Source organism: Mixophyes fleayi, chromosome 6 (assembly GCF_038048845.1).
Source record: "Mixophyes fleayi isolate aMixFle1 chromosome 6, aMixFle1.hap1, whole genome shotgun sequence".
Taxonomy (NCBI): Eukaryota; Metazoa; Chordata; class Amphibia; order Anura; family Limnodynastidae; genus Mixophyes; species Mixophyes fleayi.
In genome coordinates, this window is record NC_134407.1 from 58,817,282 (window position 1) to 58,832,856 (window position 15,575).

At 38.9% G+C, this 15,575-nt stretch overlaps 1 protein-coding gene across 1 annotated transcript in view; it reads left to right on the forward strand.

Annotated features, from left to right (window-relative positions):
• The window catches only part of PITX3 (paired like homeodomain 3), a 73,069-nt gene extending 58,000 nt beyond the window's left edge, over positions 1-15,069 (forward strand). The window contains exons 3-4 of the mRNA XM_075216638.1: positions 11,119-11,324; positions 13,691-15,069. Of these exons, the coding sequence (XP_075072739.1) occupies positions 11,119-11,324; positions 13,691-14,254 (770 nt within the window). The 3' untranslated portion in view covers positions 14,255-15,069. The remainder of the gene's footprint in view (positions 1-11,118; positions 11,325-13,690) is intronic.
• The last annotated feature ends 506 nt before the right edge of the window (positions 15,070-15,575 follow it).

The following is a 15,575-nucleotide window of genomic DNA, read 5'->3' on the forward strand; positions in this document are numbered from 1 at the left end:
ACGCGTATACCAGCCTACTTTGACCACTGGGTACAGTTATATATCATAATGTATATCCATAGTGTAAAAGAGAAGGATATCAGAAGGCACAATAAGTCCTGACATTGGTGCCCTTTTAGTTAACGGTAACAGGGTATATTAGTCTTTATAATAATAGACAAGTTCAGATTTGAAACAAAGGCAGTTGCTTGTATGAGGTAATCTTCGCATTCCGGTGTGTTTTACCTGCACTGACAATTCTATTGTCCATCATGGAACACTTTCATACTGAGTCATGTGACACAATACACATCACTACTCTGCAAAAATGATTGTATGGAAGTAACATAACTACTGTTAAAATAAACGACAGAAATATACCATTATTATTCCACGGTCGGACATTAAATCCCAATTAATAGATAAAACAGAATGAATATCATTATTAACATTTATATGTATTATAAACATAGGATACAGCTGTGGCTGTGGTTTCTAAATAGTTATCTAATAGAAATCGGAAAGTAAATCTTTTTTTAAAAACAATATTCTGCACAGCCTCAGCTATACATTGGAACACTGGATACATGAGGGATATCACCACATTGCCACCTTGTGGAAGTCTCAGTTTAGGTAAAGTAGAATGATGAGAGCAATGTAATCATGTCAATGTATTTTCACTATTCACCAATTCTATGGGGCTATAATGAAAATTTGGTAAAAATATTTGTGTGGATTTTCCATTGTGGCACATGTTCCAACATGGATAATGACAGTGACCTCATTTGAATAATTTCAGTTGTAAATAAGGCACACGTTTGACTCCGGAAATATCCCCCAAAACCTTTAGTAGTGACTAAATACAAATAAAATGTTGTATATTTCTGCATGTTAGGTGCAATTCTTACCAACTATTCTTACTCTTTATGTTTATAAGTTAATATTTATTAAAATAGAGTATTTAAAGACAAACACTATTGCCAAATTCAGTAAACATAATAGGATTGTCATTCTATACGGTCTGAGCACCAGGATTAGATGCAGAACCCATGGGGCTCCAGTTAAACACTGATTCCGTCCTTATTCTTCCTCTCCCTTCTCAAAAAATCCACACACATAAAACAGGTTAGCATTATCTGGGCTCCTTGGTGCCCACTGGACGTTAGGCAGGATTCTAGGTTCCCTAATGCAGTGGATCCCAACCTTTTTCAGTCCAAGGCACCCTTAGGGTCTCCTTAATTTTTCAAGGCAACACTAAGCCAAAATAATTACCTGGTAGTCCCCAGCCTTGCTTACCACTGGCCCTGGCCGAGGTACCCCTGTGAGATCGCCGAGGCACCCAAGGGAGCCTAGGCGCACAGTTTGGGAACCACTGCCCTAATGGATGATTTGGCTCTGCTTAGATACAATGTCTCATGCGCAGAGTCTTTGGAATATACTTAAAAATACTGGCAACTATGATATTTAGTATACAAAGAGGATGGTATTAGACATATAGCAAACAGTTACTTTAGGTCAGGGTTCCCCAAACCCAGTCCTCAGGGTCCCCTAACAGTTCAGGTGACAAGTGAAATAATTAGTACATTCTGTGGATCTGTTACAATGATTCAGTCAGTAATAAACACACCTGTGCTCCAGCAAGGAGATCCAGAAAACATGTACTGTTAAGGGGCCCTAAGGACTGGGTTTGGGAAACCCTGCTTTAGGTAGTCAGTGTAGAAATATTTATGTATTCATCTGTACATCCTACCCAATAGGGAGTTCATGTTGCAAAATAAGGTTTAAAATGAGGGACTGTTTTGGGTGAATTATTGTGGAAATTACATAAATCTAATACGGCATTACCCTAATAACACTCATTAGGAATACTGTTACAATTCATATTGCTTCAGCATTTAATAGACATACAAGTAAACAGGTGTTTACCTACATATTTCACAACATTACAGCCTAAAAATCAGGACAATATAGGCCATGTTCACACCACTAAACTGCTATATTCAACCCCACTAAAAGCTTAGTCTCACCCATTTTATATTGACCACATCCCATGCCTTAATTATCCCTTGCACATAGCCAACATACATTTATTTTAAATAATTAAACACCGACAGCATCACTTTAATCATTAATAGAGAACCCATGTATAGTTTTTCCTTTTAATTACTTTACTGATGTCTACAAATTTAAAATTGTTAACAGTATAATGAATATAAATTAGAGACTTGCACAAAATAATAATAAAAAAAAGTAGTTAATAAACAATGCATCAGTTGGTACTACACAATAGCTTTGTAAAATAAAAAGATGATTGGGACTTGCAGAAAATGGCACGGCAATCCATGTTTTTGCCAGGACACTTATTTTGATACTCCTGGGTAACTTATAATATCATTATCACATGCTAGCAGAGTATATAACACCACCTATCATATAAAATATTCTACTGTAATTACAAACTGTTGAAAATATTATTAGTATTACTGTCAGATTTGCATGAAATATAGTTGACTACAGACGATAATGTACAGGTTCATTTGGCCTTTATTGTGTGTGACTTTTTTTTCTCAACATCTTCTGTTCCACCCTTTACAATAATTGCATTCTTCAAATCATTTTGTGTGAGTCCCCACAACTGGTGTGAGACTATTCCATGGACCTATCCCACTTTCTGGGTAAAAGGACCTTCCTTGTGTTACCTTTCAGTCTTTTCCCTATAATTTCAGGGAAATCCCTGGTTCTAGAAGTCCTCTCAGTAAGATACTGCTTTCCTGGGCTCTCAATATCTTCATGTATTTGAATGTTTGGGTCATGTCATCTCTGCCCCTTCTCTCCTCTAAGCTGTTCAAGTTCACCTCTTCAAAAGTTTACTAAAACCAATAATGCAGAGTATGCACCATTTACTGGCCTTTCTCTGATTTGTTTAGATTTTATTTATTTGTTTTTGGAGATATGGCCTCCAAAACACACTACTCATGGTGAGATCTTACCAGTGACCTACAAAATGAAAATATAACCTCCCTCTTCTGCTACTAACACCACTTCTTGTACAACTAAATACTTGCTTTCCCATTGCTTGCTTACCTTCCTTACTTTTACATTCATTAGAATATTATAAGATTATATTGCAGTCACGTGTCTTTTCCCACGTGAAACGACAATCGACACTATGGAACGAATGTTGTTCTTCGTGCAAGTACACACTAACATGATATGTGGCCAAGCTGTCGGTTATCTGGTGATTCACCCAACAATATTTTCTTAAATCATCTAAGCACTTTTTATGCATTTACACTATATTAATCTTGCAGGTTTGCAATTTTTGTTACAATTCTAACACTATAAAAACAACTATTATCCGGCCAAGGCTTTTCCATGGTCCCTGTCAGGATTGCCGATGTAAGACCACAGAGAGAGTGTAGTAAATGAAGTGGTTTTAAGTAAACACCGGTTACAAAGGTTTCAGGATGCAGTACGGTAGAGTATGGCAGAAATAGCAAAATAACTCGGTAAACAACAGATGCAGAATGTGATGGTCTGCAGGACTTTACCACGAAGTAGTGGAGATGACACACAAGGTGTGATGGTCTGTGGAGCAAGGCACTGAAGGTAGCAAACACAGGATGCAATGATCTGCAGAACTTTACCATGAAGTAGTGGAAATGGCACACAAGGTGCGATGGTCTGCAGGGCAAGGCACTGAAGGTAACAGACACAAGATGCAATGATCTGAAGGACTTTACCACAAAGTAGTGGAGAATCTAGTAACAATCTGCAACAAGTTAGTCCTCTGTAACACTGGAGAGCAGAAAGCAGGTATTGGTGATAATAATACACTGCAGCAGGATAAAGCTGAAACACTGGAGAGCTGAAAGCAGGTATTGGTGGTAATACACTGCAGCAGGATAAAGCTGAAACACTGGAGGGCTGCAAGCAGGTACAGAGTCACAGACATGCCGAGTCAGGGGTCACAGGGAGAGGTGCAAAAACAGAGGGACAAGTAGAAGTCAATACCAGGAGATCAATCAGGATAGAACACAGGAACAGCAACACAGGTAAAGGCAACAGATGAACAGGCAAAGGCTGCTGGGACAAGCAGGGTTTTGTAGGCCAAGGACAGGTGTTGATCATCCTGGAGTGACGAGCCTAGCTCTGGCAGGTAAGAGAGCAGTTTAAGTACCACAATGGCCCCTTTGGTGACAGAACAGTGGTACTATATATATATATATATATATATATATATATATATATATATATATATAAGTCAAACAAATGGGGGCACTTCCATAGTGCATTATTTTCATTTTATTAAAACAGTCACATACAGTTGTACACGTACCAGAGATCCATCGACCATAGGCATGTAATATCCTAATAACATTCATATTACAGTGTAAAGCAGTCCTCATGATTAGTTCACCTCCAGGGCTTGAGAAGGAGGTGCACTGTGTACCCTTTGCACCCCACACTACACACAGTGACAGGGGGTTACATATATATATATATAAGTCAAACAAATGGGGGCACTTCCATAGTGCATTATTTTCATTTTATTAAAACAGTCACATACAGTTGTACACGTACCAGAGATCCATCGACCATAGGCATGTAATATCCTAATAACATTCATATTACAGTGTAAAGCAGTCCTCATGATTAGTTCACCTCCAACCCTCTATGCGTTTCGTATAGAACAACTTTGTCAGGAGGGGTCTGACAAAGTTGTTCTATACGAAACGCATAGAGGGTTGGAGGTGAGCTAATCGTGAGGACTGCTTTACAGTCCTCAACTGTATGTGACTGCTTTAATAAAATGAAAATAATGCACTATGGAAGTCATTTGTTTGACTTTTTAGATTTCTGGCACACCCATGGAGATTGGGAGTAAAAAGGGAAGACGCGCTGCCCATACGACGCTGGTGCTACACGGAATCCTTAGGATTAACTTACTAAAGATCACTGACCTTGCTATTGATTATTTTATTGTTCAAAAGACGTTGCATATGGTCTCTGCCAGAAACTATGTTGGACCCTTGTACATACAGTATATATATATATAAATTGTAAGGCTGCATTCTAATGAATATTTATTACGTTCGCAACATGATTGTATCTACTGTGTTTAGGCGATGAGTACAATTTAACATAACCTGTCTGTTGATAAAAGAAATTAATTTCCACAAGCCAAACCAAACCAAAAGACTGCTGTGCAAGACTAAAAACTTCTTTAAAGATAACGTAATTGCTACTGATGCCTATAAATCTGCAAACTAATGCAAGCGCACATAATGTCTGTCTTTTTATTGGCATCATGGCTAATGGTTGTGTGTTTTAGACAGACGCCTTTAGGGTTGACGATCGTGTTCTTGTAGAGACATAAGCATACAGTGTATAATGTACAGTACATACGGGTTCATTTAACACAACTTCTCCCAATATTTAGTGTAATTAAGTGTGACAAATACAGTCATAATAAAATAGATTAATTTACATTAAGTATATACTGCACTGGTTGGACAATAGGGCAAGATGACAAGATTTGTATTTGCTTTAACCCAATAATGACATTAAACTTTGAGCAATGGCATATAAATAAATTAGTTCTAACATCAACACAACAGGCCTGATTCATAAAGAAAATATATATGCATTTAATATGGGAATACATTCTTTATCGCCCACATTACAGGATCTATCCTATGGAAAAACACTCTGTACCTACTTATGCAGAATCATAGGTTTGCCTGGTATAACTAGGTATATGCTAGAAAGAGTAAAAATGTCATTTTAATGTTCAGAGTGAGAGGGCGATGTCAGGATGGGGCACCGCTTCACCCCATACCTCAGCTGGAAGAAAAGCAAGAATTGCCCCTGAGTATGGTGGGTCCATATAGAATTGCTGATATCTGTTCCACATATCTGTCTGGTAAATAAAATGAGAGTACTAGGGAAAAAGTATGTACATACGTGGAAAACTGGCTGAAGGACAGAAAACAAAGGCTAATTATAAATGGACTAAATGTATGAGTGGTACACTACATGGATCAGTGCTGGGTCCTGTGCTTTTTAACATTTTTATTAATGATTTTACAGATCGCTTAGAATGTTAGATGTCCTTATATATTAACGACACTAAGCTATGTGGGGTTATTAGCAGGAGGGTAACTTTCAATGGAAAGATTTATAGAAACTGGTCAACGACATGGCAGATGAAATTTAATATAGATAAATGTAGGTTTTATGCACATAGGTCATTGTAATAACAATGCTAATTACACATTAAATGGAATTAAGTTGGAGAAAAATTAAGTAAAAAAAACCCTTGGGAATACTAGTTGACAGAAGGCAGAATAGCAGATTCTGGGATACTTACAAATGGGGATAAATGTACGTGATGCAAATATGCTATTACCACTGTATAAGTCCCTTAGTTAGTCCACATCTTGAATAGAGCGTACAGTTTAGGCACCTAATAAGAATACAGCAGAACTAGAGGGAGAGCAACCTTATTAATAAGAGAGAAGGAAGGGTTAAAATTCAAAGAAAAAAAGAAAGATTACAACAACTTAGAGGTGATCTAGTTAATAAGAATAAATCGCCCGCATCCGTCCCTTTCTCTTTTAGGAGGCCACCAAAACCATCATACACGCACTCATCATCTCCCGCCTGGATTACTGCAACCTCCTCCTCAGCGGCCTCCCCCACTCCCGTCTCTCCCCCCTCCGCTCTATACTCAATGCGGCCGCAAGACTCATCTACCTCTCACACCGCTCCTCCTCTGCCTCCCCTTCCCCTACAGAATTCTTTTCAAACTCCTCACCACCACTTACAAGGCTCTCTCCCACTCTACTGCCCCTTATATCTCTAACCTCCTCTCCATTCACACTCCCGCCCGCTCCCTGCGCTCGGCCAATGACCGCCACCTCTCCTCCACTCTGATCATCTCTTGCCATTCCAGAATCCAGGACTTTTCCCGTGCAGCCCCCCTTCACTGGAATGACCTCCCTCGCTCCATCCGCCTCTCTCCTACTCTGTGCTCCTTCAAACGTGCACTCAAAACTCACCTCTTTCTCAAAGCCTACCAACCATCCACTTAACCCCCATCTCCTCCGCTCATTCTCCTCTCTCTCCCATTCCCTCAACTGGCTCCTCTTGTGCCTGGTCTGTTTTACCCTCCCTTAGGATGTAAGCTCGTATGAGCAGGGCCCTCTTCCCTCCTGTCTCCTTACCCGTTCTTCTGCTCCGTGTCTATTGCATCTGCCTGCCTGGAGTTTCTGAAGTATTGGTACTTTTTGTTTATTGTTCTGTACTGTTATACCCTGTATAGTCTACTGTTTGTACTATGTGTGGCGCTGCGGAAACCTTGTGGCGCCTAACAAATAAAAGATAATAATAATAATAATAATAATATTCAAAGTCAATACAATGATTAAACTAATGAACTTTTCGTACCAATGGAATAAATTGTGAATGGAAGAAAGGCAGTTCCAGGAAGGGGTTCTTTGCTGTAAAGGTGGTAAAGTTGTGGCAAGCTCACTAACAGAATTTAAAAATAGATTTGATGCCTTTCTTACAATAAAGTATATCTGTAGCTATAATAGAGGACATTATAGTGGTTGTTGATCCAAGACTTTAGCCTAGATCAAAGACTAGATAAGCCCAGGTAGGACCAGGTAAGGATCTCCTGCACTTCTTATGAAGTTAAATGGCCTATTGTCACGCTACAGGTTTTGTTTTGCCTTCCTCCCGGTTAACACAATTAGAATTTATGAACACTACTGTCCAGAGACTTTCTAACCTTACTATGCAAACTAAATATAAATGTAAAAAAAAAACCCACTTTTAATACCAGACAAAAATTGATATAAGGATTTTTGTCCTTAATAAGAGAGTGTCCCGAGACGGAAGATCAAGTGCAGCAATCAGACTCACAGCAGCAAAGCAGCCTCTCTTGTCCTGTGCTGTTACCTGACAATTATGTGTAACTCGATTACTGCCCTTCAGCAGCAGCTTATTCTGTATTATTTTCTTTTCCAAGCAGCTTAATTGTATTATTTTGTAATCTGCTATAAGATAAAAATAACTTTCATTTCTGCATGAGTGTTCCTCTTTAAAAGAAGCCAAATGCTAATAACAGCACAATGAATATATGACAGAGCCAGGCACACAAGCCAAGTATTTTTATTTTATCCCTAGTACTTAAAGAGGATATTTTACCCAAGTAATTCCCATTGCGTTTTTTAAAAGGTCACACAATGAAAGATTGATAGTACAAAAAAGTGTTTCAAACACTACTACAATGTTCCTTCCTCATTGGTGGCCCAATGACAGGGTCATTGTTACCAAAAATAGTTAATCAAATTCTCACCATAAGCAACATATGATTGTCTGTCCTTGCCCTAGATTAAAAGTCTAAACAAACCATTGCTTTAGCTCAGTGACATAAGGAGTTAATATTATCTACTTGAAATGGGTGATGGATATAGTAGAAAGGACCTTGCTTGGGCCTAATATATTACTCAAACTTGCCAACACTCTCAAAATCCGGGTAGGTCTCCCAGACTCTTGTGAGAGCAGGCAATTCACCCACAAAATGATGTAATTTGTGGCAAATTGTGTCATTTTGGCTCCGCCCCCACAAGAAAATGAAAGTTTCATCACGGGGTGGGGCCAAAATGATCGGTTGTGTTCCGACCCCCTTCCGCCCTCCCACCATGCCCACCATGCCCCCTATCCGGGATCTCCTGGAACTCAATCATTCAAAGTCGGCAAGTATGATATTACTAGAAAGGAATAAAGTGTTGGGAGTACTACTGTCTTAGATAAGTGAGCTCACTAGTATATGTTGGTTTTACCTTGCTCTACATGGGTTTTACATAAGACCTTCTGTCCCAAATGATTTGACAATTGGCTTAATAGGACCCAACAACTTTCACATAAACCAATTTCCATCCAGGCTGCATCATGTAATGTTTCTGCAGGATAGAATAGATGCAGCCAATTGAAAGATTTTCTATTTGTCTTGATTCTAAACAAGCAGAAGCCTCTTACATAAATCCTACTCACTTTAACTATATAAAATTATTGTGTAGAAACAATATACAATATGTAAAACTTTGCTACACCTACAATTTGAAATACTGTCAAAATTGTAAACGAGTAGTGTGGCATATTATATTCTTATTTGTTTTATACTACCTCTTTAAGGATACATTAATAGATTATTTTTCTGCCACCTTGACATTGTCACACGGGACACTAATGTATGATAGTGTTAGCGGGAAACGGCAGACATAATTCTCTAAAGCATACACCATTAAATATTTAGAAGCTACTGTGTGAGTATGTATGTAGAGGCATGGACATTTCAGCAGGATTTATTTTTTGTTTTTACATATTAACAAAGTTTGATGATTGTGAAACTGAAATAGGATCTCAGTGTCACTCTGAGTTTGATCTTTGCTGATAGTCATTTAAAGGAGTATAAAAATGTATTTGTAGTTTGTTTCAGATTGCCAACACAATGGGACATAGCTCATCACAATCACAAACCTTCAGGACGAAAGTATTAATATGTATTAGTTTAGTACAGTACATTAAAAATTCCCATGTGAAACCATTGTTTGTAGGCAACATTTTTTTTTCATTTCCTCCCTATTCCTTATTTAACAATTTGAACAACCTACACTATTCTGGTGGTCTATATAGAAAGCAGAATCGATTATTGTCATATATATGTTCTCCCCGTGTTTGCATGGGTTTCCTCCGGGTTCCTCCCACACTCCGAAAAAATACTGGTAGGTTAATTGGCTGCTAACAAATTGACCCTAGTTTGTGTGTGTGTGTGTGTGTGTTAGGGAATTTAGACTGTAAGCCCCAATGGGGCTGGGACTGATGTGAGTGAGTTCTCTGTACAGCGCTGCGGAATTAGTGGCGCTATATAAATAAATGGTAATAATAATAATAATAATAATAATAATAATAATATATAAGCATTCAGGTGATCAGTATACAAAACAATATCTTATTTGGTTTCATCATCATCATTAGCAGCTATTTATATAGTGCCAGTAATTCCGCAGCGCTGTACAGAAAACTCACTCACATCAGTCCCTGTCCCATTGGAGCTTACAGTCTAAATTCCCTAACATACACACACACAGACACAGACCGAGAGAGAGACTATGGTCAATTTTGATAGCTGCCCATATACCTACTAGTATGTTTTTGAAGTGTGGGAGGAAACCCACGAAAACACAGGGAGAACATACAAACACCAACAGATAAGGCCATGGTCGGGAATCAAACTCATGACCTCAGTGCTGTGAGGCAGTAGTGTTAACCACTAAGCCACCATGCTTCCCAATGGTGATATGGTGAAAGTGTACCTCTCGCCTGCACTCCATTGGAGGAAGCAATTTATTTGGCCACAACCAAATTTAGTCTGTGAATATACTAGTAACCAGTACATAACTGAGGAATGAAAGACAAAGTAAGTCATTGAAAAAGCTGCAAATATTCACAGACAGCATTTGCACAGGGCCTTTCCCAAACTGGCGAGATGCCAAAGAAGCGTCAAAGGGGAGGGGGGGGGGGGGGGGGGGGATTAAAGCAAAGTACGTAAAGGTGACAACAATACAAAAACTTGCAGGCAGAATTTTTCTAACAGATTAACTTGCTTTGCCTCTACCACCTGTTTTGTAGTAATGTACAGTTTCTATAAATGTGTAGCCCTCCCATTGTACAAAATCCTGTACATGTCTAATGACTGGACCAACATTATTTGTGCACATATTAATTAATACCTGGTAGTACCATGTGGCATTGGTAACTGTAAATATTCCAAAAGAGTGTTTGTCCAAGACAATTCTTTGTGTGGAAAAGTGAAATGTCTTTAGCATTATCAGAAGATAAGGTATATGGAAGGTTTATAGTTTTGAAAGAAATGAATAGATTGTAAGCTTGTGAGCAGGGCCTTACCTCTTTGTCTGTATTACCCAGTATTGTTTTATTACTGTATTTGTAAATTGTCCCCAATTGTAAAGCTCTACGGAACTTGCTGGCGCTATTTAAATAAATGTTGATGATGATGAGGATGATGAATTTTTCAACATTTGTAATAAACCATTATTTTTGCAGACACAGAAAAGTCCCAACAGAACCAAACAGATGACTCAAACCCTGAAGATGGTTCATTAAAGAAGAAGCAAAGGAGGCAGAGGACACATTTTACAAGCCAGCAGCTCCAGGAATTGGAGGCCACCTTCCAGAGGAACCGTTACCCAGACATGAGCACAAGGGAGGAGATTGCAGTGTGGACCAACCTCACGGAGGCCAGAGTCAGGGTATGGTCCAAATACTACGGGGCCTCTGTTGTAAAGAACAAAAAAGTGCAATTTTTGCTTTCCATTTTATTAACTGTTTATTGCACCAAAATTTACAAACCACAGTTTGTCTATTTAAAAACCATCAAAGGTGCCTTAAGCGAAATCGGAAGAAATTGTAAATAGACTTTTCAACATTCACAATGGTGTAAAGTCAACTCTCCAATGTTGGCATATCTGTGGTTGTTGTGTAATGGATGTGCTAGCAACAAATTGATTTTGTTATAGTACCTGTGAGATACTTTGTACAGTGACTGCAGGGGCAGAAAACTACATCGTCAGGCCCATAGCAAAATTGTTGGGGTGTTCACAACATGCTCATGAGTGTTGATGGTAATGAACATAATAATGAAATTCAGCACTGTTAGCAAAACTCACTTTCATAGAAAGAGAAAATATTTTATAATCCCTGCAAATTTTGAATGGGGACCGATGCAAATGTTTTTGTACAAAGAACCAAACACTTTTGGAACTAGTTGACAAATACGGGTGGATGCATCCCTGACTTTCCTTGTAGTAAGTGGTCGATGCGGGAAATTAGCAGAGCTGGTATAGAAATTTAAATAAAAGGCTGAGGCCCTGGGGGCCGCCAGAAGTTTTAGGGATGTTGATAGAATTAAAATCATTTTAGATGCTTTTTAATACTTATGAAAGTATAAATGGATAATAGCATGCAAAATACTAAATTAATGCACAGTGGCTAAGTGGTTAGCACTTCTGCCTTACAACACAGGCCATATCTGTTAAGAGTTTGTATGTTCTCCCCGTGATTGCGTGAGTTTCCTCCGGGTGCTCCGGTTTCCTCCCACACTCCAAAAACATACTGGTAGTTTAATTGGCTGCTAACAAAAATTGACCCTAGTCTGTCTGTGTCTGTCTGTCTGTGTCTTTTTGTGTGTGTTAGGGAATTTAGACTGTATGCCCCGATGGGGCAGGGACTGATGTGAGTGAGTTCTATGTACAGCGCTGTGGAATTAGTGGTGCTTTATAAATAAATAGTAATAATAATAATGGGCGTGATGTAGAGGCACATTTTTATACAAATATCGCAAGATTGTCTTTGCTTAGAAACAGAAATTTTAAGTACTTTAAATGTAATTTCTATGAGGCCAAATGTACCCTTACCATCTGCCTGCTCCTAGTCAACAATCCTAGCAACGCCGCTGCACTAGGCTCCTTCCATTCCTGGGGGACTGAGCACATTTTCCCAGGAGAAGTTATAGAACCTCATGATGCAGCTTCTGCATACTGGTAGACCTGCGTCTCCATGGCAACGTCTGCACAAAATAAACTTCCCCCTTTGGCCAGTGTACAGACGTTCCGGGATTTGTTAATACTTATAAATGCAGTAAGGTACTGCCCTTACTCTTCACAACCTCCTCCTCACCCCATCATCCACCACCAGACACAAAGGACACAATCCATTACCAGCTTATTCCCAAAGCAGAGCATGTGTGCAGATTGAAAGGAATATCATACTGGCACAGACCGTCCCACTTTGAGCACTGCTTACAGTACTCCACTTTATTGTGATGGAAGATGCTCTACCAGGGCAAGAATTGCCCATATTTGTCATTGACATGCTTTGCTGTCCATGTGCTAGTGGATGTCTGAATATGTGTGTAGCGCTGCTGGTGGAATTGTAACAGAAAAGTGCATGAACTTATCCCCAAAAAATAAATAAATGGAAAACCACTAAAATCACACATCCTGCACAGAATTCACAAAAACAATATTGCAATACCTTTTTTATTGAGATCATGTTACACTCAGCAAAAACACTTGAATATTAAAACTGGGTACAGTAGATTCCAATTTACTGTTTTTGCTGGCCAAAAATCATATCACTTAGCCTCAGGTTAAAAGGACCAATACATTATGTTGGTACTAGTGCCAAGACAGCTGTCCCCAATTTACTGGGACCGGATTTAAGGTTTCATTACTACCTATAATGACACCATTCAGTCTCCTCCCTGAAGCATTGGGGGCTGCTCCATGCAGCCATTCTCACTGGGGCTCTGTGTCTCACAGCTGCAGTTGAAATCCGGGACTGTGTGCAACACGGAGAGTTTGTGTGAGTGGGAGGACCAGTCAGAAACCACAATAATGGAGACTGCATCTACTTTTATTCTGTGTAGTGAATAGAGAAAGCAGTTCTGAATGGCTAAATAAGTGAGAATTAGGAGAAGTTAATGAACCTGTTTCTCCATATTTTAAAATATATATATATAATTAGTAAAATGCGTTACAAAGTTGTTGCATATTTTCAGAGTATATGAAAAACCTATGATTAATATGTTGTAAACACTTATTTCTCCTCTCCTTAGGTCTGGTTCAAGAACCGGAGAGCCAAGTGGAGGAAGCGAGAACGTAATCAGCAGGCTGAACTCTGCAAGAATAGCTTTGGAGCCCAGTTTAATGGACTCATGCAGCCCTACGATGATATGTATTCTGGATACTCCTATAACAACTGGGCCACCAAAGGCCTCGCAACTAGTCCCCTCTCTGCCAAGAGCTTTCCATTTTTTAACTCCATGAATGTAAGTCCCTTGTCATCCCAGCCAATGTTCTCACCACCCAACTCCATTGCCTCCATGACCATGCCTTCCTCTATGGTTCCTTCAGCAGTGACTGGAGTTCCAGGCTCCAGCCTTAATAATTTGGGAAATATCAACAACCTTAATAGTCCCAGCCTCAATTCTGCTGTTACAGCCAGTGCCTGCCCCTATGCATCGACAGCCAGTCCCTACATGTATAGGGACACTTGCAACTCAAGCCTGGCAAGTTTGAGGCTGAAAGCCAAGCAACATGCCAACTTCACGTACCCAGCAGTGCAGACTCCGGCTTCCAACCTAAGCCCATGTCAGTATGCTGTGGACCGGCCAGTATGAAGGACCACATGCCAAAGACTTCATGGTAGCCATAACACAGAAGACATAATTGCCCTGCATCGAATGCCTTTTAAAAATAAGAAAAATGGGCATGAATATTTCTCTCAGAAATCATTTCCATTTTTAAAACTGACAAACAGAACTGCAGACTTTATTTTGTTTTGGGTTGAAGAGGACATTCTACATGAATAGCTCAGCGGGAAGGCAGTGTTTCCAATCCAAAGAAAAACTGAATTCCATGGTGGCAAGCATACTCTTGCTTTCATAAGGCAAGCTGTTTTATTGTTGTGCAGTTTTTATTGAACAGGAAGTTGTCAGACTCCCGGTCTTTGTACAGTTGACTAAAACCAGAGACGTAAAATATGTATAGGTTAATTCAATGCAAAAAAAAAAAAAATCAACGAGTCTACTTATTTATCACAAGGACGTTCCCAATATACAATAACCAAAACAAAAGAGCAGTGAAATAGACTGCAAATATATGCATAACTTTTGCAAATATCCAACAGGGAGCTGCAGATGTAATCTAAGGAAATAGGATGTATATATTATATAAAGTATAAAATGAACCTTTTTTTTCTTGTTTTGTATGTGGAATAATCTATAAAATAGAATTTAAACATAAGACAATGCATGTCCCAGGCGGTGCAAATTGCAATGCCACAGACCATATTTTTTGCCTGCTTGGGATTACTTTGGAATTGTAACTTTAACAATGGTCATTTATTTTTCAGCAAGTTTAAGTGCCCCGCTCCCATTTTTTCTCTCCCAATTCCATTTGAAAGACAAAAAATAAAATAAACGTTGGAACAATGGATTTCTGTATGTCCTTGTCCTTTTATTGAAGTCAATGTTTTTTTTTTGACATCCCGGAGTTATATTTTACTAAAACTTCTAGAAAGGGAGATCTTGCCCATAGCAACCAATCGGATTCTAGCTCTCATTTTCCAGAATGTACAGTACTAGATAAATGATAGGTAGAATCTGATTGGTTGCTTTGGGCAACACCTCCACTCTTCCTTCTTAGAAAATATGGTAAATTTACCCCAGGTGGCTAATTTATAGGCTTGTGTGTGCCTTCCTGCGACTTTTACTAAATACATATCCTTTTCTTCTTCCTGTGCCTTTTAGCTATGTGTGCATCAGGTGCAGTTTATTTATATTGGCCAGGTATATAAAAAAGGACTTCTGTACTCTCAGCATTGAATAAAGTTTATCTGGAGAGCAGATATGGGTTGTTTAATCAATGGAAATAAACAATGGAATAAATCTACGGCTAAAAACACAGAAGGAAACTACAAAGAAAATGCCATGTATATTA